Raw genomic sequence first — 26221 nt, forward strand, 5'->3', positions numbered from 1 at the left:
GAAAAATAGTAATGAAATATGTAAATTTTTGTCGTGTGTAAGTCGTAGACATTATTAACGGTTATATTACTGCTACTTACTCGTGAACTTTTGCTACTTGTGGTGGCTGGATTATCCTGTCATAGGGAATTTGGAATTTTTCGCCATTTCACATTTTTGTCGAGGCTATCGTAAATTTAAATTAAACCACAATAATGAAAGGAGGTGTAAAAGACAACAGAATTGCTGAGTCACCTTGAACAAAGAAGGTATGGAGCCGCTGGTATTAATAGATATAGGACCGTTCATAACTCAGTCTAATAATGTCCATTTCAGAGATTGTTAGTTATCGATAAAGTCCTGTTGGGTCTTTTGTTGTACCTTCGTCATAGATTGTTATCGACTTAATGAGAATCCGTATTAAATTAGAAAACTTTCAGCTGTAACTCCTAAATAATATAAGCCTTTATTCAGATAGTAGAATTACATATATATTTACATACTATCCTTAACTACACTACTTAACTAAATATCAGATATTCTGTCACTAAATGTTTGTTAAAATTATTAAAACTTTCGTGAGACAATTATAACTTTATTAATTAACACGGCTTAACTTACGAATTATCTGTGTCGTCTTTCATCAGGGTGAGTGTAGTGGGTTCGCGATAACGTCCCGTCTCATACTGCGGTCTTGTGCTGTACGCGGTTGGAAAGTCCGGGGCGCGCGGGGTTTGCGGGGTGCGCCGGTAGTGATGACTGACGAGCACGGTATCACTGACACTGTGTTACTATTGGTGTCCACGAGTGCACAAAATGTACTCAATATGTCCACTACGTGATCATTGACACTTTTGTTCTTCCACTCTTTTCTATCTTTAGCTATGCTTGTCCATGTCTTGTCTACTATCGTCCTTAGCTGGTCTCACCATCTCCTGTATTGTCTTCCCCGTTTCCTTTTCAGGTTTCTGGGATACCAGTATGTGATGTATTTGCTCCATTTGTTGTTGTACCCCGAAAGGAATACTCCTTCCAGCGCCATTTAAGTTTTTTACAGCATAAGTGACATTATTTATTTTTGTTTTCTCTCTTATATCTATGTTTCGATATTTATCGGTGTTATTACAAAAAAAAAATTATACAAGGCTTATTATACACTGACCTAACAATAACAACGTCTAAAAAGGAGTTTATGGAGGTAAGCCTAAATTTTAGACCGCACCTTTAGAGGCTCCTTTGCACAGGATGTCGGCTAGATTGTGGGTACCAGAACGGCGCCTATTTTTGCCGTGAAGCAGTAATGTAAAAACATTATTGTGTTTCGGTCTGAAGGGTGCCGTAGCTAGTGATATTACTGAGCAAATGAGACTTAACATCTTATGTCTCAAGGTGACGAGCACAATTATAGTTTCTCTCAGAATTTTTGGGGAAGACTCCTAAACGACACTGCATTTTTATGGGCAGGGCGTATCAATTATCCATCAGCTGAACGTCCTCCTCGTCTCGTCCAATATTTTCATAAAAAAAAAACAAATGACTAAACTACCGCAAGTGTAAGACGTAGCTGTCTTGCATACCTAAGCCTCGCCCGTTATCATGCGATGCCTAACAGCAAGAGGCTCTATCTAGACGTATAAATCATCTAAGATAAAAATGTAACAAATGTTTTATTTTAAGATATTACACGAAACAAGTAATTGAAGGAATAACAAATTCAATTATGGAATTACGAGAGGAATGAATGTAATAACAACGAAATTACTGAATCCAATAATGAAACCAAGTTTTCTATTAGCTTCAATACGGTCTTGAAAAAGATAAAGACATTATCTCTTGTTGCGAATGAAACGCGAGCGGGGTCATCGTCCTCATTATCCTTTTAGGGTTGTTTGGTGAACTCTCTCGGAAATTGTTTCAATTTCGTGACAGGGTATGAGATATGAATTGAAGTGACAAATATACGGTAGTTTTGAATCTATGAAGTCAGTAAATTATTATTAATATACCGACCGATACACAGGTAGTACTAATATCCTTCCTTTCAACGACCTGTATAGCCGAGTGGTTAGCGATCCTACCTACTAAGCTAGAGTTCCCGGATTCGTTTCCCCGTAAGTGCAAGCATTTATATTATGAATATGGATGTTGGTTTCCGAGTCATGGATGTTTAAATGTATTTATCTATGTTTATATGAATTTATGTATGTTTATGTAAGTATATTGTATTAAATATATCATTGTCTTGTAACCCATAATACAGGCTATATTATATGCTTAGCTTGGGGCAAGATAATTTTTGTAAAAAGTGTGTCAATATTATATTATTATTATCCTAAACACAGGGAAACTTAGTTAGGAGTTAGAGCTCAGCCATGTACTTTCCAGAAATAATGCTACACTGTGAATAATTCGCCAGCTTTTATGTTTGTTTCATATAAACCTACTGTCTATATATACCTAGTTTATTAAAGAATTCCTAGCAATAACAACTTCGTACCTTCTTCTCTGGATGCGTTAATCAAACATAAGTATGTAGACTTCTTCATAATATTTGTACCTAATGGTTGTGATGTATTAAGTTGTTTACGAGTAGTAGGTATTATAAGTATGTGTATGTCACCTGTACATGGTTTTTTTATAAAATACGTTTTCTTTTGAGACCAAATCAAATATTTGTATTTGTAGTAAATTGTAAATTGAGATTTGAGTGCCCTCAACAATTGACTGATTATATATCACCTATATAATAAATTGATAAGCGAAGGCTTCATCCAATCTAACGGGGCAGTTACCCTATAGGCCTGCTTTCAATTCTTAAAATTTATATAAATTGTATAAAATAGTGCGTTAAAAGATTTTTATTTATTTATTTTTTTACCTTAAAATGTACGGTCGACCAGTAACACTAATTAAAGATATACATAATATAAGTTAAATTAATATATTCTCACAGAAAGCCTAAAAACAATCCATAACATAAATAGTACCAAGTGTGCACTTAGTAAATATTTTATTTTGGCGCTAGGTTAAACATATTTTCATAAAGTTAATTGGAAAACTACAAAATAAAATTTCGTTAGAAAGAATTTTATTAACATAATATGTGAAGCTTTTTATTGGCCTTAATTTTATTCACCTATTTTAACTGTACTGTGTTTGTATTTTACTAGGAAACATAATAGCTTTAAGGGTAATTGTATACAATTTTATAATAAAGTCCCAGCCACTGTTCAGGCATTATCTATAAATAAATTTAAATGTTTTATTAAAAAATGGCTCCGTCGTAAATCCTGCTACTCAACAGCTGAATATCTAATCATCGGACTGCCTGGGACTATATTTTGATTATTTTATAGCAATAACAACGACAGTACAATATTGTATATTTTATTTAGAAGAGAGCAAAAAAAGAATGCTGGGAGAGTTTCTTGCGCCGCTTCTTTTCTCTCAGAGCGCCATTTGTAGTAGTATTAGAAATGACATCAAAATGAATTTTAAGGGAATGAATTTTGAGAAAAAAAATGCATTTTATGCCTTTTAATGCCCGACAAATAATAGAATAGTCGTGAGAACGAATAACGCAACACATGATAAAATGTAATGTTAAAATTAAAAGTTAAAATGGTTTATAAAACTGAAGTTAAGGAAGCAGTGTACCGGTTGCAAGCAGCTTCTTAACTCCGAGTGTTCAAGTGTATTTTCTCACTTTACCAGTTATGAAAGCTTTTACTCGTATTTTTACTTAAGCTCTCTATTACCTTCAGAATGCATGCCCGATTATTATCTTATTTCTGAGAGTTAAATTTTTAAAACCTAAACCAAGCTTTGTGCTTTAATATGGTAGCGTGTACCTGTGGTTTTTCCCGCGTGGAGTTTGGCGTATTATTTAAATAAATCCCGCAGCCGAATTCCACCTTCGCATCAAATTAGGATTTCATCCCCACCATCTGGATGTGTGGCGGTCCTCTATATTGCGGTTTTCAAGAAACTTTCTTCCACGTACAACAAAGCTGTGGAATGAACTCCCTAGTGTGGTATTCCCGGGACAATACGACATAGATACCTTAACGAAACAGGGCGTACTTAACCGCAAGTAACCGTCCTTAAAGGCCGGCAATGCACCTGTGATTCCTCTGGTGTTGCAAGATAATGTGGGCGGCAATGATCACTTAACATCAGGTGACCCGTACGCTCGTTTGTGCTCCTCTTGCATTAAAAAAATTAAAAGCATTATAAACATAACGGAAAACCATCTGAGACTGTTCCAGATTCTACGTCTGCTCTATCTAAGCTCTTAGACTTTAAAATCAAAATCAGTTACAGTAACAATATATATGTGTATATTTTTATTGAAAAGAGCACAAAAAAAGAATGTTGGGAGAGTTTCTTGCGCCGCTTCTTCTCTCTGAGAGCGCCATTTGTTTCCTAAGCGGTAGTTGTATCTAGTAGTTATTAGAAATGACATCAAAAAGAATTCTAAAGGAATCAATTTAGAGAAAATAAATGCCTTTTTATGCCTTTTTAATAGATTCTATTACCATTTCTATCTTGCTGTATCTCCGTTAGAGATGTTCTTCTTCTCTCGCATTTTGCTTGTCTATATGTATATTGTTAGAATGTTAGATAATTATTACGTCTAGATAAAGCGTCTTGCTGTTAGACAATTGATGAAAACAGGGCAGCTTTGTTACTTTAGTGTGCGTGCATTGCTCAAAATAGAAGTTAACTGTCAACCTCAAGTTTTTTCGACATTTGCAAAGTTATGATGGTCTCTCTGGACGCATAAATGATCTAACATTAAAATACAGTGAAACAGAAAGACTACATAAAAAAGGGTTACATGAAAAAACATGTTATACTAGCTGACCCGACAGACGTTGTTCTATCAATATAAAAAAAAATATGTAAGTATTCGGGAATAATGTAGTCTTAAACCATCGGAAATTAATGATTTTATATAGCACAAAGCTGATAAGGATTAATGTCGTATTTGTGTAAATAGCTATTACATGACAGGGACGATTAAAAAAGAAGGACTCCGTGTCACCTTACATAACAGTGAAGCACCAAAACAAGCCGGCAAACGTGTAAATACACAGCCCCCCGCATACACTTACACTAATACAAGCCGATCGGTCGTCATTATGTGATTTGCCATCGTCTGTGACAGATCAGTATGCGTCGCAATAAAATATTCTAAAATGCCGTCGTGCGTTGTGAAAAATTGTAAAAACAATAATATTAAAGTATTTGTGGATATATGATTATTTAAGAGAGAAAAAAAATTGTGTAACTAATATCCCCCGTAACCGCACACACACTAGCATAAAGTTGCTTCACCTGCTAATATTATGGCGCGGAGTCCTTCTTTTTTTAATAGTCCATGTTACATGACAGCTTTATAATTGTTAATTTTTATAGTATTAAAATAGATATAGTATTTTATCCTTAAGTGATAGACATATGCCATCACGGACGTATCTGTAGACCTATATATAAGGTACACAATTCCACCATTCATTATTTGGTGATATCTTAATGGGCTTAAATAGCGTTTTCGTGGAAAGCTCCCAGACGGCTTATATTTTCCGATATCACCAACAAATATTGTTAATGTATACAAAATATATACAAAACTAACCTAATTATATACTAAAACCTTGATCCAGAATCACGCTATCCATTGGTGAAAACAGTATGTCAATCGGTGCGGAGTCGTTTTGAGTTTCTCACGAACAGACAGACAGACGCGGTGGAGAACTTTGTTCCATTTTATGTAGTGATTAATCCAATGATGAATGACGCATAGTCATGTCCATCGATTGCTTTTTTAAATTGTGTTCTAGTTGTGTAGAAATTGTCAAGATCATAAAAAAGTTTCATAACTGCAACATGTTTAAGTTGTAAGTTGTCTTGGTCCACTGAAAGCGGTATTTACCTTCAGCAAACATAAGAAACTTGAACAAACAGAATACATCTTGTTTGGTGCTACGCCGCGACTGACCTCGCACCTACAGTAAGTATTTCTGCAGTAACACAGTGCTTGAACTAAAATAGATTTCTATGCTCTATGTTTCAAACCGACAAATACAAGAGACGCTGTTTATTTTTAACTTAAACAAGTATAATACCAATCCCTTGGTAATTTAAGATCTGTATTTTACTATTTCCACTAATAATAATAATTATAATAAATGACTCAATACAATTTGGGCAGCGTTACCCCTTACAATTCACAATAATTAACTCTCCCAAACTGAGCACTCTGGCTTACATAGGGCATGACCGTCACAGTGATGATGCTACCAACTGTTAGTTGGCACTATTGTAGTGCAAACTAACTTACACGAATCAAGTTAACCAAAGAATTGCTGTTACTGCTACAATTTGCTGTTCTAGTTATTTCTTAAATTATAGTTATAATTATATAAAACAATACTAACACAGTAAGTAGTTAAATAAATGTTATAATTAATTGGGATGTCTATTCTAATCAATCATATGTCGTGAACTTAAAAATATAAAATAATGTCAAAAATGTCAAATGTCTTATGACAGTTGGTAGCGCTTGTAAACACATCAAGCTGACACAAGTTAATAGAAATTTACTGGCAAATACAATTTCACAGAATACATGTTGGCAAAATAATAATTAATACAACATAATTAAACAAGATAGAAAAGAAAAGCGAATCTATTGTTGCTGTAACCGATTTTGATTGACAAGTCGTAAACAGTCTTAGTTCTAGAGTACTTCCAAAATCTTGACAAATTGAAAATGGGCACTCATTGCAGAATTCATGTCAACAGATGTCGCTGTCTACGCAAGTGACATTTTAAATTATATTTATAACTTCTGAGTATCTGTATTTTCTAAACTGACTTCAAAAAACGAGAAGGTTCTCAATTCGTCGCTATGTTTTTTTATTATGTTTGTTACCTCAGATTTTTGGACTGGGTGATCCGATTTAGATAATTATTTTTTTATTAAAAGCTGGTGTCTCCCGTGTGGTCCCATTGCAATTTGGTCCAGATCTGACAGTGGCTTCCACGAGAAAACTCGCTTGCTCGACAAATCTATGAATAACTCAATATTAACCAATTTCGATGATTCTTATGAATAGTCAGTCGGTGTCAGCCAATGTAGGTTTGTAACTACATACATAGGTGAGATGTGCTTGAGTCGCAAGCGCGACGTGAGGAGGCGGGAGTTAAACATAGATTAACAATAATCGTAACTAAAATTAGATGAGATTGTATAAAAATACATAATTGTTTTTATACTTTTCAGTGCATATTATATCTATTATTTTGGAATAGGGTTTTTGAAGTTGGTTGTTTTTTTGTTTATTGTTAAACTCTTATAAATATCCCTTTAACTTTCCCTAACCTTGAAAACTTTTATTTATTTTACTAGCTGACCCAGCAAACGTTGTATTGCCGATATTAAAATCGTGAAACAAAAGTAACTGATGATCGTAGGTGGATGAAAAATTGAAGTTAAAAAATTAAAAAAAAAAAAATTCGTGTGGACCACCCTTAACATTTAGGGGGATGAAAAATATATATGATGTTGTCCGATTCTTAGACCTACCCAATATGCACTCAAAATTTCATGAGAATCGGTCAAGCCGTTTCGGAGAAGATTTGTCATGACACGAGAATTTTATATATTAGATTAGGTCTTTTAGAATAAAAATCAAACAATATATAAGAATGATCTGGTACATCAATTATAGTAAATAATACTAATGAAATAAATAATACTATATTTTCAATTTGATTTCCATAAGCTCTGTAATAATAAACCAAAGAAACTACTGCAATTTAATAATGTTACCTGTCAGTTGAAGGGAACTGGGAGGTGAATAATTAAGGCAGCAACGAGGCTTCTAGGCTACGGACAATAGCGCACTATTCTTTCCGTAGCATTGTATTCTTGAGATTAGATTCTAAATATATTATTTTATGATACAATAAAGATGAATTTTTATGTTTGAATTTGTAGAGTATGTAGAGTCTATGTCCTTGATTTAATGAAAAGGATTCTCGGGGTTCGAATGAAGGTCGTGGGCTCAAGTCCCGCATAGTTCATAAAATTTTGTTTTTCCAATTTAACATACATATTGTTTAGACATACAAACATAACATATTGTTTAGATTTACAAGAGCGACATCTCAAGTCAATTTCCTAATATGCAAATATTGGGGTTGAGCAGGTTATCAACTGTAAAGTAGATCCTGTAGATGCAGCCACAACCCGAGAGTTGAACAAAGCATACAAGATTTTATGACGATACGTCACTCGAACGGTTAGCTCAGTTGGTTAGAGCACTGGCACGGAACGGAAAATAATTTAATTTGTGTAAAATGATTTCTTTGCAAATGAGTTGTAATCTTTACTAATTAGAGGTTTGAAGAACTACAATTAATAAATCTTGAAACTTTTATTACTCATACTTAAAGAATGAGGCTTTAGAAAGCAGTCTTATTAATTTGGTGTTTTTTTATTTTCCTCGCTTCGAGAGTTGATCGTAACGTAACTTTTTCTCATGAAAACAATATAAATACATCACAAACTTTAAAAATATTTAAGCAGAATATATATAATTTGCCCTTAAGTCATAGCAAGTCACTGCAATGAATAGATTTATACTTCAACCAGGGCTTGAAATGGTAGTTCATCTCTGTGTACAGAACCCGAAAATCTCTAGACAAAGTCGCGGTGTAAACATAGTTATGGATGATGAGGGTTGTTAATTTACCGTGGGAGGCTGGGAAGGGGGGGATTATCAAAAGGGTTTAAGCGGCTTATATCTCAAATCGCTACCCAATATTCGGAATGGTTTTCATAATATGTTTCATTATATTGGACCCGTGTGTTTATTTTATGCTAGTCGACGTCGTTGACTTTATTTTTAATGTCGTTTCCTCGTAAGAATACAATGAAATTAATTTCTTACCTAATATCATTTCAATTGAAATCATATTTTGCAGATTTTCCCACGACGCGCGCGAATAGTGACATGATTTTTACGCACCATAAAGTTTGTCGATGAACCATCCTCTAGTATAGAGAGAAGTGCTATGACAGGTTACTATGGTAGCCAAGACAGAGTTAATAATTTAGTAAATAGTTTTTTTCTCAAATTTTGTGACTTTATATGCTACGGCCACACTGTCGCAATAGGGCGATAATTTGCGAGACACATCAAAAGATATTCATCATATCATTTCTAAATACAAGTTTTGACGTTTTACGTATTTTGCTATTCAAAAAATTATAGTTTTCTTATGTGACTCTCCTGTATGTCAACTTCACCCACTGTTTCATTAATTAGTAATGAAAAAAATAGTGACTACCTACTTATAGCCAACCTAACGCTTGCAACAAAGACCTTACTTACTTATATATTATTGAAAACCAGCGTACTGTCAATGTACTTGACTTATTATATGTATGTTAAGACAAGGTTACTAAAAATAAAAAAATATCTGCTTCCTTTTAATGAGTTTCCTCATCTGAAAATCGGGCCAGAAACTACGAAATTCTGAGGAAATATTAATTTGCCATTGATTTTTGAGAGAAAAATTCGCGACAAGTAACCGGTTTCAGACGAGTAACTTAGCAAACATTAAATCTATCTGAGTATATCAAAACTTCTTAAATTGTGACAAGCATTAAAATATAGACATTTTATTTTATTTATTTATTTTTACTTTAATAAAACAGCGTGAGCTAATTACAATATTAAAGTACAAATAATAGTTAATAACTACAAATTTTACTCTAATTAACTAACAATTAATAAACATCCAACATAATAACTAACAATTAATAACAATTAATAAATACCGTTTATTCATTCCTTTCACAAAAACGTGAGCACTCTGTAAAAATAATAACTTCCTCTTTTGATAAAGTCGGTTAAAATGCAGGGTTTGTCAAATTTTAAATGTTGTCCTCGAGTACTGGAATGATTCACAGAGTATTGCTTTAAAGTATAATTTGGACTTCAAGACCGAACGTATAATAAATAAAGCAAGCTGGAAGTAGAGTGCTTTATAAACTGTAGGATAAATAATAAATTTATCTTAACTTAAGTCATTAATTAATAATGTTCACAAATCCTATAATCACTAAAATTGAGTATAAAAGTAAGTCCTTACTTAACCGGTTTTTATGACACTAGATATTATGCACACGCAAAAATAGAAGTATTAGCAAAATAAATTTTTAAATATATATAAAATTATATGCATCTTGATGTAAACTTAATAATGAATGATTGATGAATGTCATCATAACAACTCTATTAATATTAATAAAAATATATTATTTGTTCTTAGGATGGGGGCCATTTTGTGGTACATGTCATTGGTGATATGTTCAGCGATTGCTGATGAAGCAGTGGATCCACAAGGTCTACTCGAAGTTGCAACTGGTAAGTTAAATTCTTGGCTTTTTGTCAATGATTTTTTTTTATCATTTAATTCCATCCAGTGCCATAAATTCAGTTTCTCGTTAATTGTGTTAAGAAATATGATTAAATATACTAAACACAAATTAATTATATACAATGCTGTGCATTAACATTTGCATTTGCAATATCTTCTCAGTATAATATATCTTTCACCTAACAATACATCTACTCTTATTAAACTAGTTAGTTAATAGTTATTAAGAATCTAGAATAGTATCGATAACGAAAGTATACATCACTACAGCAACTTACACTGAAAACTGTTTCGATAAAACTTTCATCTACAAAGCTGATAAACAGACAAAGTGCCGTATCTCGATACTTTAAAAGTCCACTAATTACTTGTAGTATCGTAGCAGCGTAGCAAAGTTGTAGCGATGTAGGTGTTCGCTACATTTTACTGCGACAAATTATTTTATTTTTATACTTTCTTTGTAGCAAAACAAACAGTTTTCGTTGAGAACGCTTAGGTATACATAATTTACAAAACATATATATTACTCTATAGTTAATTATTTATAATAAGTACTTATAAAATTTCCACTTAGACAAAATAATGTAGGAGTAAATATAAGAGCTAAGCTGAGTTTCAATAAGTGTTTAAGCCTTTCAAACAAATGATTTGAATTTGAATACGTTTCAATTTATAATTAAATTTTTTATTTATGAATATAATGGACGAGACGAGCAGGACGATCAGCTGATGGTAATTGATACGCCCTGCCCATTACAATGTAGTGCTGCTGAAGATTATTGAAAAACCCGAAAATTCTGAGCGGCACTACAACTGTGCTCGTCACCTTGAGAAATAAGATGTCAAGTGTCATTTGCCCAGTAGTTATACTAGCTACGGCGCACTTCAGACCGAAACACAGTAATGCTTATACCTTACTGCATCACGGCAGAAATAGGCGCGTTGTGGTACCCATAATCCAAACCCAAAGTACTATATACTCCTAATAAAATAGAATTAAAGAATTGTGTATATTCTTATAATACCATCGTGTGCGACTAAAGTATTTAAGTAAAATAATCTAATAATAAAAGATGATTTTGACCTACTTTACATCAAGAAATTGTAAATAAGAAGCATTAGAAACGTAGTGAAATTCGAATTACTGCTATAAAATATAATCTAACTCTAATTTATTATATAAAATGTTTTAGCTCGAGTTGAAGTCTACGTAATCATAATAAACGCATATCAGTCATGTCAAGAAATGTTGAAGTTAAGTGTAATACGTGAGTGAAATAATGAGTTAACTTTATTTGCATAAATGTCAGGGAAAATTTATTCTAGCATTTTCTAGAAGGTAAATAGTCCACGCAGATAGTAATCATGTGAAAAATGAGGTTGAGTCAACTAAATGGAGGACTCCGGGTGACTTGTAAGTAGATCGTGTGTACATACTTACATTAGGTTTTAATTTCACACCTTTTTAATTTATTTTTTTCTTTATGGAATAGGACAAACGAACATACCTGTTGTTAAGTGATCACCGCCGCCCACAATCTCTTGCAACACCAGAGGAATCACAGGAGCGTTGCCGGCCTTTAAGGAAGGTCTATGCTCTTTTTTTGAAGGTACCCATGTCGTATCGTTCCGGAAACACCGCACAAGGAAGCTCATTCCACAGCTTTGTAGTACGTGGAAGAAAGCTCCTTGAAAACCGCACTGTGGAGGAATGCCACACATTTTATTATACAGAATCCGTCAATACTATTAACTTTTCAGTTCCGAGAAATTCTAATCGTGCAGTATGCCTCAGAATCAGCGTGATTTTGGCGGTCACGCAGCGTTCTGTTAATGCGTATTTATTTTACGTGTATTCATAGATAGCTTATATTTATGGTGGTTTGAGTGAATATATGAGATAGCAATTGAAATAAGCTATTAGACCATACAAAATATACCATCTTGTAAACAAAATAAGAGTCAAAATGTGGTAAGGGAATAGGGTGCCGTACGGCACATTCAGTTTTGGTGTATCTGAAAAATCTATATGCCCTTGGGCACTGCCAAAGTTTATCTTTCAAAGTTTATATAGTATATCATTACTACATAATATGATAATAAACCAAAAGAAACTTTTTGAAGATAAAAAGGTGTTTTTTTTTTAAATTATAAGACGGGGGAAGGCTGACCACATGGTCAGGATCTTCGTGATTTTCCATTATTGTGGGCGTTGAACACGAAAGCAAGTAAAACACGATATAATAATCAGCAAACGTTTCACTTCACAAAGACAGATATAAAAGATTATTGAATAAAAACGTGGTGTTCCCGCTCTCACCTGCACTCGCACCACACGCCGGTTACACCCGAGCTAAGACGAATACCAAATCATTTTCATAGTCGCTTCTTGTGCTCGACGTTCTTGACCACGAAATATATATAAGATGGTATAAACGTGCGAGAGATCATCTTAAAAATAACAATTTGTTTAGATTTGAAAGAGCAACACCTCAATTCAATTTCCTAATATGCAATTATTGGGGTTGAGCAGGTTATCAACTGTAAAGTAGATTGTGTAAATGAAGCCACAACCTGAGAGTTGAATAAGACATCCCAAGATTTACGAACCATGCGTCACTTGCATCGTTCATAAATTTTGCTTACAAATTAAATTTGTATATTCGATCAAGAATGAGCTTCACTGCATTGCAATGGACAGCCTGGCGTATTACTACCATCAGGTGACAGGCAAAACTTGGTGATTAAGAACAGGGGCAACATTAACTGGAGAAAATAAAGAATAATAAAATCCTATTTAATGAACGGATTGCCAACTGAATGAAATCTAGACGCACAAAGTCACCGTCAGCCCCTAGTGTATATTGAAACCAGCTTGTTTGTACAAAGTATATCCTGCAACGATCGAGAAACGAGGGGGAAATTATATTAAAATTATGGGGCGTGAATATCAAAGGAGGGTACATCACGACATTCCCTCTCGCCTCCCTGCGCCATCGAGAATGCTCCGGTTACACGAATCTCCTGTTTGTCAGTTATATTGGGTTACTGTTTTACCGGTTATATGATATTTACATGTCGAAGAAATTATTTTCAAATAGGATGTAACTTCATATAAACTGTCTGTCACTTTGACACAATCAGTTAATATGAAGAAACCATCTATGCACTAACTATAATTTTAACTGTTGCCTCTCAATAAGAATATATTCTTAAATAGCTGACCCGACATATGTTGTTCTGTACACAATAAATAGAATACTGTTTTTTTTATAAATTTGTCAATTATATTTCATAACATCAAGATTATGAAGAAGAACAAGAAGATTATTTCATAAAATATGCTCCCTGTTGTTATAATAAAATTGTTTCCCAGCAGAACTGTCAAACCGTGCGCCAATATAATCTTATATATAAAATTCTCATGTCGCAGTGTTTGTAGTTAAACTCCTTCGAAACGGCTTGACCGATTCTCATGAAACTTTGAGTGCATATTGGGTAGGTTTGAGAATGGAACAACATCTATTTTTCAACCCCCTAAATGTTAAGGGTGGTCCACGCCAAATTTGTATTTTTAATTTTTTGACATTTTTTTTAAATATGTTTGATTATGACGATGAACAGTTACTTTTGTATTGCGATTTTAATATCGGCAATACAGCGTTTGTTGGGTCAGCTATTTTTCTTATAGAAAATATTTCCTATCAAAACAAATATTGCAAATTAAAATAATTATGGGTCTCAAATCGAAATAAAAACTTTCCTATCTCACAAGTTGGACTAAACTGCACTCCATGAAGTAATCCCCATTAAAATCCGTTCATTACTTTAGTTCACTGGAAACAAACATCAGGACATTGTATTTATATACTAGCTGACCCGGCAAACGTTGTTTTGCCATATAAAGTATAATTCACGCGATAGTTTTATAAGTAATAAAATATTGCCTATATTATAGCCTGTACATGATTTTGTTCTATTGTCAATAGTTTTTGCAGCGCACGCAAAAATAGGTTTTCGATTTTACACCTTGTGTTACAAAATAGCAATTTTATTACGGATCCCTAATTTTGAAAAAAAAACATAGCCTATAGCCTTCCTCGATAAATGGACTACCCAACACTGAAAGAATCATTCAAATCGGACCAGTAGTACCATAGATTAGCGCGTTCAAACAAACAAACACTGCAGCTTTATTATATTAGTATAGATTACTAGCTGTCCAGCCATTTCAGAGATTAGCCGGAACAAACAGACAGACAGACAGACAAAAATTGTAAAAAATGTTATTTTGGTGTATGTACCGTATATATATTCATATACATGTAGTAAAAAATTGTTATTTCAATATTACAAACAGACATTCCAATTTTATTTATATTTATATTTATAGATATAGATTATAGATTACTATATCGAGATGAGATAGATATGTTTGGGGAGGCCTTTGTCCAGCAGTGGACGTCTTCCGGCTGAAATGATGAATGATGATGGTGATATTAAGAAAACTGGTATGCTGTTATGAAAAAACACACATTAGAGAATTTTCTAGAAAACGTGATAAAAATTAACGAATATAATTTTTTGTGGCTACTACTTAGCTAAGTCGATTTAATTAGTCTTTTGTTCGGCAATGTATATGCTTTTACAACATAATCCCAGATAATGGTCAAAACAAAATATATATTACGAAATTCAAAATATATGTTTTGTTTTGAACATGACATATTTAATGATATCACAGCTTATTGAAAATGGAGCCCTCAGGCAAATTGAATAATAATTTCAATAAACGAAATTTTATTTAAAAAAAACCACTGAGTTTCTTGTACCCGTTCTCCTAAGGTCAAAATTTTCCAATGGGTGGTAGTTTTTGACGTTGAATAACTGGGTTTAAATCCTATTTTGAATTATAAAATCCCCTTAAAGAATGCCATTGCATAATATGTGTGTGTGTGATATATAAAATCTGTGATTGTCTAAAATAATTCGAGTAATATTTTTTACGGAACCAATCGTAAACGAGTCCTTGACCCGTTTTTTTATAAGAAGAATAAGGAAACTATACATTCTGAACTGCACCGCTATTATACCCATCACCTTAAGATTTACAAAAAATATTTTTTCTTTTAATTCCAATATAGGATGTATATATTTTTAAATTAAATTTTTACTAATCCCAGTTATATAATCCCTACTAATGAAATTTGGTATGGCTACATTTTATCCCGTAAAAATCTATGGTTCTATCGGGATTTGTGAAATACTGAAATTCACGTCGATGAGCTATGACTATAACAATAGTAGGATTAATTTGCCATAGCAATCTTCCTCGAAATAAGATTCATTCCCAACATATTATACAAATACAAATACAAATTTGTATTTGTATTTGTATTTGTATTTGTATAATATGTTGGGAACGGGAGCGAAAACGGGAACCGAAACTGGAATAGGACATGAGATAATCTTCAATAATTCCAAACCTGCTTATTATTTTTAAAAACCATTTATCTACGTGGACGAAATCGCGGGCAACAGCTAGTAATAAATAAAAATATAACACTTGATGTATACAATGAATGTATAAAACTGTGTAGATGGTAACCTAATCCGGGTTTGAAAGCAAGAGGACAATCAGCTTTGCTTGATCGGCTTACAGTTTACAGGTCGAAGTATCCACCTTCTGAACAACAAGTTTGTATAACAAAGTAGCTACAGTACATATACATACAGTTTTTCAAGGATAGATACTCATAAATTGAGAAACCTAGTTATAGAAATTTGTTTATACGTGCGAGTTTTTAGGTTTCCGTAGCCAAATGGCAAAAAACGGAACCCTTATGGATTCGTCATGTCTGTCAGTCTGTCACAGTCACTTTTTTTGAAACTATATGAACTATACTGTTGAAACTTAGTAAGAAGATGTATTCTGTGAACCGCATTAAGATATTCTCACAAAAAAAAAAACAATACATTTTGGGGGTTCCCCATACTAAGAAACTGAAAATCAATAATTTTTTTTTCACCAAACCCATACTTATGGGGTGTGTATGAATAGATATATATAGTTAGATTGATTGATTGATGAATAGATTGATTAAGATTAAAAATATATGGAGGCTTCTAATATTATTTTTTTCTAAACTGAATAGTTTGCGCGAGAGATACTTCTAAGTGGTAAAATGTTCCCCCCCCCCTGTACCTTCTAAAATAAGAGAATGATTTTTTTGTTATATATCGACAGGGAAACAAAATAGCGACCTGGAGGCAGCCCTCAACCAAGAGGAGTGCAATTATTTATTGAATAAAACTAAGAATTAAATTAAATTCAGCTAAAGTATATCAAAGTAACAAACAAACTTATTAACAAAATATATTCACCAAAATGTACACAAAAAAGTGTAGTTGGCAATACAAAGGCCTTTGATTAAGGATTGGTTTCCGCTGCGCTACAACTAGATACCGGAGGCGTAGTCGCAAAGTGGGAGGCGTAGTCGCAAAGTGTCGCAAACTAATACTACGAGAAGTGGGCGTACTCGACCCAGTCTCGAACAATGTGTTATGTTGACAATGTGCCCATGTTCTGTTAAACTTTGCTAATAATTGAAACTAAAATGCCGGGTTGTGTAGTATATGTAAAAGTAATACCATAAGAAATAAGAAAGACACATATCATCAGTAAGTATTTTGTATTTTATTAATTTCATTGTAAAATAACACGAAGCGCTTGTTACAATATTTGAAAGGCATCTTTCGTGTCAAGATGCCACGCAGACAAGTATCTAATAGTTGCCGCAATAAAAAAGCTATTTGTTCTTAGGTAGTGCGGTATCTAATTGGAGCGCAGCGGGGACCAATCATTAATCACATTAAAACAAGCAAAACAGTGACTATCCACCTAGCATGACTTTTTAAGTATATTCTTTGATTTACGCGAGAGTTTCACATTTAAATAAAACACTTTTTAAAGTATTAAAACGGGTGTGATTACAACTGGGATTTTTTATTATTATTTTACCCAACCCGACGTTTCGAGACATTTTCAGAGCACAGATTCAGGGGTATTCCTACATACGACGGGAAAAATAATAATAAAAATGTAACTTTTACAATTATACGTCTTTTAATCCTTTAAAGAGTGTTTTATTTAAACACGACTACTTCTTTGTTTAACTTAAAATATTTTTGTGATAACTCATAGTTGAATATGTATTCAATAAGTCATAAGTACGACAAATATATTATTCAATTTTCTTACGGAACGTTTGACATGGGTTCCCATTGTCGGGTTGGTTCTCGAGATGGGAGGAAATTACATCTATACCACAACGTCACATTATACGGTCGTGAGGTATATTAGATAAGAACTGCTTCGTTTATTGAAATAATAATTCCACTAAAAAAACGTCTGAAGTGAAACCTATTTTGTGGCTTTCCACTATCAGGTCCTTCTATACCTAATTTCATATTAATTGCAAATTTTCTTTTTGATCCTTCTAAAGAGGAATCCTCTGGCGTTGGAAGAGAGGAGGCCTTTAGCCGACCTCTTTTATTTTATGGAAAAGGTGGACAAACGAGCGTACATATAACCTGGTGTTAAGTGATCAACGCAGCCCACGTTTTCTTGCAACACCAGAGGTTGCGGTGAGTGTTGCCGGCCTTTAAGGAATGTGTACGCGTTTCTTTTTGAAAGTACCCATGTCGTATCGTCCCGTAAATACCGCACAAGGTAGCTTATTCCACAGCTTTGTAGTACGTGGAGAAAAGCTCCTTGAAAACCGCACTGTGAAGGACCGCTACACATCCAGATGGTGGAGATGATATCCTAATTTGTGGCGTGTCGTGCGAAGTTGGAATTAGGTGGAAGGAATCAGGTGAAACAGCTCTTCGGGACACTCCCAGTGATAAATGCGATCGAAAACATACAATGAAGTTTCGTCTCTACGCAATGCCTGGTGATCCAGCCGTTCACGGAGCACTGGGTCTCCGACAGTTAAAACTGCTCTGCGTTGCACGCGGTCAAATGGATCGAGCTGTTACTGGGGTGCGCCAGACCAGAGATGACAGAATATTCTATATGTGGCTGGACTTGCTCTTGATTTGTAGAGCACTAGAATGTGGCCTACATTCTTGGCTTGAATTTAATTTTTTTCGTTCTACCTAGGAGGCAAGAACTTATTTAAACAGTTTCATCAAATAAACATACCAATTAAAATTAAGAATTAAATTGTTCGTCGTTGACATGTATATTCAAATTCAAATATTTTTATTCAAAATAGGATATAAAATCACATATAAAAATTTTTTTCCTTTAACCCATTTCAAAAGGTATGCCTCAGATCTGAGAAGAACGGGCGCGAACTCAGCGGGCTTCTTTTAATAAATTTTATAGCCTGTGGGCGGTCGCTCTATTCCCAATCAGTGGTATCATTAAGAAAGTTATTTATGTTACAGTAACCTTTACCACACAAACGTTTTGTAACAATTCTTTTGTATTTAGTAATACATTTGTTTTGAATATTATCTGGGATCTTGTAAAAACATATACAACGCCCCACAAAAGACCTACGAACTCGAGTTATCCGAGTAGTAGGCATTATAAGTTTATGTGTGTTCCTGGTGTTAGCATTATGATTGTCACAGTTTCTAGCAAAAACACTTATGTGCCTATGTACATACATTACATTATCAAGAATATATTGAGAGGCAACAGTCAAGATGTTTATTTCTTTAAATTTTGCTCTCAATCTTTCTTTAGGACCTAGGTTATAAATAGCACGCATATGAATATAATCCTCTGCAATACAAAGATAGTATTAGCAATATACCACAGGACATAATACTATGAAAATAACTAAAGTCAACTATATAGTTGCGCTGTATCTACGTCGATTAATTTTCTAATCTTTGAACCGCGTATGCTGCAGAACTAGGTCTATTAGCCAATCCTTCAACAGAAAAAATGTATTCGTGTGCTTGCAAATATTAAACAAAGAGAAAGCTGCAAACCTCATTTACAAAAACTAAATATTGTTACTTTACCGTGCACATATATATTCGAAATATGTAAGTTTGTAAGAAAACACCCAAGTCTATACACTAAAATCATAGACGTGCCCCGGCACAACACACCTCGCTATAAAAATAATCTTATGCAAACTAACTCTAAATTAACATTACACAGTTCCGATCCCTACCCAATGTCAGTTAAAATTTATAATAAGTTACCAGAACACTTAAAAGCCGAAACCAATATTAAAAAATTCATAACCTCTTTGAAAAAGATACTTTTGGAAAAATGTTACTATTCCATTAATGAATACCTAGAGGAAAAATATATTTGAATGTCTGCCCCTCTGTCGTCATTGCTATGCCTCATTACGAGGTGCATGTGATAATTATTTAGTACTACAATTTTATTTAGTAACTAAGTGGCATATAACGCAATTTAATTAAATAAATAAATAAATAAATATTGGGGGCCCCAATTGTAATTTGGAATCCAGAGTAATGCCAAGATATTTGGCAGATTCCACCGGTTTTATCACCTCTCCGCTTAACAAAACACTATATACACACAAACACACACTATATTTAATTCTATTATGGTAAGAATCGTCAAGTAACAGAATTGCGTGATTTAGCTTAATTCTTCATGATTTTTTCACTATGAAAAAAGTGTGTGTGAAAAAATTATTTCATCAGCACCATTGACCTCAAAACACCAATCGAATAACCTACGCACGTTATACTCATAACAATTCCATAAAAAATACTCTGTTCTAGATTTGAAATTGGGTTATTATTTATATTGTTTTCGGTAAAGTTTTAAATGTAAATGTTAAAACTTGAAAACTAATGAACCGATACATGGAATAATCTTGTACAAGAATGAGGAAAGTCGTTTGAGTAGGTTCTCGTGTTGTTTAAAAAACAAATTAGCTACCAAAGGTAAACTTATAAGCATCTTCATGTTCTGAACAGAAATTGATACCCTTATTTAAATAGAATTCGTGACATTGATATTAAGAATTTGTTGCTTTGGAATAACTCTTAGTATAAAGAAACTGTCACATAGTTTGTGGGCCGAAATATGGTTCTGGAGCAAATCTGTACAGACGTTTGTTGCGTAGTAAAAAGCCTTCATGTGGTTTTATTATTAGTATAATATCATGTATATAATTACAATGATTATTCCAACTTAGATCTATTTCATTTGTCGAAATATAAACAAAAATCTGAAGTTAGAAAAAATGCACATAATACAATTATTGTAACAAACAGACACAAACACACAACACAGGAATAGTTTATTTTATTGTGATTTTAAAAGTGTAATCCACTTTTGGTTTTGTGATGGGTTTTTTATATTTAATTTAATTGTACCGCTGTAAAATTACCAAATTAATAAATAAATAAAAACTCGATCTACACACGACATGCCACTTATTAGAATACCACCCGCACTATCCATGGATGTGTGGTGCTCCTCCATAGAACCGTTAAGCTTGACTCAAATGGCAATGGGCAGGGCACATGGTGAGAGACCAAGAGAAAAGGAACAAAATTGTAACACGATGGTACCGTTGGGAAGGGAAAAAGAAATGGGGCAGACCACAAAAAATATGGGATGATGATATTAGACAAGTAGCAGCAGTAACATGGAATAGAGTGGCCCAAGATAGGCATAGGTATGGAAAAGGTTGGCGGAGGCCTTTGCCGATTGGCAAACAGACCTACAAAAAATATATACGTATTAGAATGGAATATATTTAGATTAGTTTAGATACAAAACTATATTTGTATACATTCATAGTTTTTAGTTCTTAATACTTTATAAATATATACTAACTTGGTCTGAATAAAGGCCTTTATTGTTAATTATAAATCTTAAATCATACTTAACACCAACCCTAATAATCCGATACAATAGTCTTGTACAACAGTGAGGAGTCGTTAGAGTAGGTTCTCATGTCGCCTAAAAAAACAAATTAGCTACCAAAGGCATGATATTATGAGCATCTTAATGTTCTGAACAGAAATTGATATATTAGGGATTTAGCAAACCTTTTTGGGACAAAACACTGCACCCTTATATTAAAATTCAAATATTTTTATTCAAAATAGGATTTAAAATCACTTATTGAACGGCAAAAACTAACACCGATTCAAAAGAGACTGCCTCAGACCTGAGAAGAATGGGCGCAAGAAACTCAGCGGGCTTTTTTTTTAAATATAAAATATGGATTACAATGTGATATCGTACAATAAACATTTTTAATTAAAGAGCCTGAGGGTGTTCGCTTTATTCCCAGTCCGTGGTGTCATTAAGAAAATCGTTTATGCTATAGTAACACAAACGTTTTTTAACAATTCTTTTAAATTTCGTTACACATTTGTTTTGCAAATTTTCTGGGATCATATTGTAGAAGCATCTATCTATATACATCGCCCAACAAAAGACTTACTAACTCGACCCAACCGAGTAGTAGGCATAACAAGTTTATGTATGTTCCTCGTGTTAACATTATGAACGTCACAGTTTCTAGAAAATTCTTCAATGTGCTTATGAACATACAGAACATTGTCAAAAATGTATTGAGAAGCAACAGTCAAAATGTTTATTTCTTTAAATTTTTCTCTTAATGATTCTTTAGGACCTATGTTATAAATCGCGCTAATAATAAATTTATATAGTACTAGTTGAACTGACAGACGTTGTTCTGTATATAATAAATAAAATAATGTTTTTTATTAATTTGTCAATAATATATATCATAACATCAAGAATTATTTCGTAAAATATGCACCCTGCTGTCGTAATGAAATTGTTTCACAGCAGAACTGTCAAACCGTGCGTCAATAAATTCTCTCATAGAAAATATGTCCATACAAAACAAATATCGTACGACGGGGCACACATCAAAGGAAAAACAAAATTGTTGTTTTTATTTCATTCCGAACACTTATTCACCTTTAAACCTTCCCTGGATTTCCACAAATAATTCATGACCAAAATTAGCCAAATCGGTCCAGCCGTTCTCGAGTTTTAGCGAGACTTACGAACAGCAATTCATTTTTATATATTTAGATTATTTAATAATAGTATTTGTATATTATATCAAATTTCGATAAGTTTATCAAATTTTGTTCATATTATTTGTTGTTATATGTTGTATCCGTTAATGTTTTTCCAAATAAAGATACCTTACAATTTGCGATACCGAATTTTTGATCAGGGCGTATCACTTTTTCTTATAAAAAAAAGAAAATAAACAACACTTTCACGTTGCAAGAAAGAAACTGAACCGAGATAAACAAAGGGTTTTCACATCAGCGTACATTTTCCCCCGTGATTATCCTTTCCCTCGAAAGTGCACCTAATTTGTCGGGGTAAAAAATTGCTCCAATTTTTATACTGCTTTCAGTGAACCTTTTTGTGTAGACTTTATGGATAACAGAGTAAATTGGGTCAGATTTCTCATTGAGAATCTATATATGTTGGAAATATTTTGGGAAATTTTATCTGCGATTAATGGATTTTACATTATGAGTAGAATAATCTTCTACCAAAGACGTGTAAGGAGCTTAGATCGACAATATAAAATATTACTATAAAGTACGCGTCAACCACAAAACGGCGCCTATTTCTGCCGTGAAGCAGTAATGTGTAAGCATTACTGTGTTTGAAGGGTGGTCTGAAGGGCGCCGTAGCTAGTGAAATTTCTGGGCAAATGAGACTTAACATGTTATGTCTCAAGGTCACGAGCGCAGATGTAGTGACATTCAGAATTTTTGGGGTTTATCAAGAATCCTGAGTGGCACTGCATTGTAATGGGCAGGGCGTATCAATTACCATCAGCTGAAAGACTTGCTCGTCTTGTCCCTTATTTTCATAAAAAAACAATTATTGCGTGGGATATATGTGTGTGTTAATTTTGATCGCGTTAAAATTAACCAATAGCATTGCTTACCGTTAAAAATGGTATGGTTATTGGTATGTAATTTGTCCCTACACTGTATATATAATACGACTAAGTTCTATGATAATTGTGTTGTGTTAATTGTAATGTTCGGGTGAACAGAGGGGTCTTGAAATGACAACGTCAGAGTTACGGTAAAATCAGAGTCTATTAAAAAGTAATAAAATGCAGTTTGTCAAACTTACATGGTCATTTTCACCACTACCACGACTGCTTAGGCAATACAATGAGATGAATAGAAAAATAGAGAACTTAGAAATATATTCCAATAGCCCACAGGAATTTAAAGGTAACCTACGAAAACATTCCACATAATAAAAACCAACAGGCATTTATTTTTTATCATTTATTCCTTTTTTAATCTAATAATTGTAGTCTTATACAACTAAAAGTCCATAATCAACTTTAAATTGTTATTTTATTTTAGTTTATATTATGTTATTAGTTAATAATAATAAAAAATGCTCGAATGCACAATCACTCATGAAAACATGTACTTATTTGTTTTAAGTTTTCTTATTTGTATTATTGTTCAAACCGTAGGTATTATTATAGTTTACTTCAACTGTTATCTTTATAAGTCGTTTGCCACATCCAGTCCTTCTTATTCCGGATGAATAGAAAAATATGTTGATGTTCTTTTGTTGAGAATTTTTTATGTACCTTCATTTTTTTGTAATTGTTCACTTTGTTTGTTTTGCATGCTAAGTCATAGAAACCTAAGTTTATTATATTGTATATTTATGTAAAATTCTCATGTAAGTGATTTTATGTTAAATCTTATGAGAATAAATGTCTTTAAACCGAAACCGAATAATAATGTTGTAAATAGTAAGTAGTTAATTGTCACAGCAGCAACTATGAATTTTGTGTACATCTGTTATTAGTACTCACATCAGTAATTTAATTTTTTGTAATACGATATTATGTAATTGTAATATGTGTTTTTTTTTATGGAATAGGAGGACAAACGAGCGTACGGGTCACCTGTTGTTAAGTGATCACTACACAACACCAGAGGAATCACAGGAGCCGGCCTTTAAGGAAGGTGTACGCGCTTTTTTTTGAAGGTACCCATGTCGTATCGTCCCGGAAACACCGCACAAGGAAGTTCATTCCACAGCTTTGTAGTACGTGGAAGAAAGCTCCTTGAAAACCGCACTGTGGAGGACCGCCACACATCCAGATGGTGAGGATGATATCCTAACTTGTGGCGTGTCGTGCGAAGGTGGAATTTGGTGTACATGTGCGAAAATGTGTGTACTGTTGATATATCATTAAGAATAAATAAATAAATAAACTTATTTAAGGAACTACAGCTACTAGAGCGTATCGAGCGCTACTCGAGGAAGTATAAAGAAGTATGAGGAACTGCCTATTCAGCCGGGCGGAGGACTTAATAACTATATAATGTAAAGATCATTAAGCTAGCTATAACAATCTAAACAAAAAAATAACATGGACTTCGCTTCCTTAACGGCCGTTCCCAATATGCAGTCTATCTCTTACTTGAGATAAAAATCGTAACTATCGTTGACTTTTCTGTCCCAATAAACTTATCGACGGTAACTCACCTTATCCGTGCACGCTGTCTGTCAATGGGACGAAGTATAGCTTACCAGCGATATAAAGTTTGTATGGAATTTGCACGCGTCCCAATATAAGGCGATAAGAATGATTTATCGGGTATATTGGGACAGGTTCAGATTATTGACAGTATAAGGTAGTAATTTATCTCTATCTGTAGATAGTATATTGGAAACAGCCGTTAGTGGTAAATGATAATTACTAATGATTTCTAATAGTCGTTATCATAATGATCCTTCGAAAGTACAATCGCTTACAAAAGTGAATAGATTTTATATCATGTACATTCAATAACAAAAGTTTAATAATATGCAAATATTACAAAATGCCCAGCAACTCTCATGATTTGGTAGCATTATACCCAATAATTTCGCTATAATATTAATTATTAAGTAAACTAAGTGAATTGTACTCACCGGTGATAGGTTATGTTACAGTAAGCTTTGGTTTGTAATACTATTTGATTTTTACACCATAAAATGGTAACAATTCGGCATTTTTGTCGATTGTCGTCTCACGTTGCACGTTCTGTGTCTGAATGCCGACTGACCCCGCATCATATATCATTTGGTTAGTAGAGGTCACTTGACCGCTGCACGGTTCAATTAATACTTTATGAAATACATCTATTTATTTCGTTCTATAGTCATAAAAAATTAATAAAATTTGCAATATCTTGTGTACTTGGATTATAATAATTGTGTATAAATATTACTCTATTAAGTTTGTTCTGAATGGTCACGATTCCTTAGTCGATTCGAGCCGACTTTACTCGAGTATACTCAATACCCAGAAAATACTCAACTCGGAAGTTTCATTTCAAAAATATTAGACGCCTATTTTTTTTATGAAAATAAGGGACGAGACCAGCTACGTTCAGCTGTTGGTATCTGATACGCCCTACTCAGGATTCTTGAAAATCCAAAAATTCTGAGCGGCACTACAATTGCGCTCGTCACCTTGAGACATAAGATGTTAAGTCTCATTTGCCCAGTAATTTCACTAGCTACGGCACCCTTCAGACCGTAACACAGTAATGTTTACACATTACTCCTTCACGGCAGAAATAGGCTCCGTTGTGGTACCCATAATCTAGCCGGCTTCCTGTGCAAAGGAGCCTCCCACTGGAATTTAAACCGATGTCACCCATAAGTAATAGTTCCTCAACCTAACCGGATTGTAACGACGAAACACAAACATTGAACAGTGCC

General features: G+C 33.5%; 1 protein-coding gene across 1 annotated transcript in view; it reads left to right on the top strand.

Moving 5' to 3' along the window:
- The window catches only part of LOC126969410 (thrombospondin type-1 domain-containing protein 7A-like), a 131965-nt gene that overhangs the window by 39617 nt on the left and 66127 nt on the right, over positions 1 to 26221 (top strand). Inside the window, exon 2 of the mRNA XM_050814810.1 lies at positions 10330 to 10424. Coding sequence (XP_050670767.1) covers positions 10331 to 10424 — 94 coding nt within the window. The 5' untranslated portion in view covers position 10330. The remainder of the gene's footprint in view (positions 1 to 10329; positions 10425 to 26221) is intronic.

This window comes from Leptidea sinapis, chromosome 18, assembly GCF_905404315.1.
Source record: "Leptidea sinapis chromosome 18, ilLepSina1.1, whole genome shotgun sequence".
NCBI lineage: Eukaryota > Metazoa > Arthropoda > Insecta > Lepidoptera > Pieridae > Leptidea > Leptidea sinapis.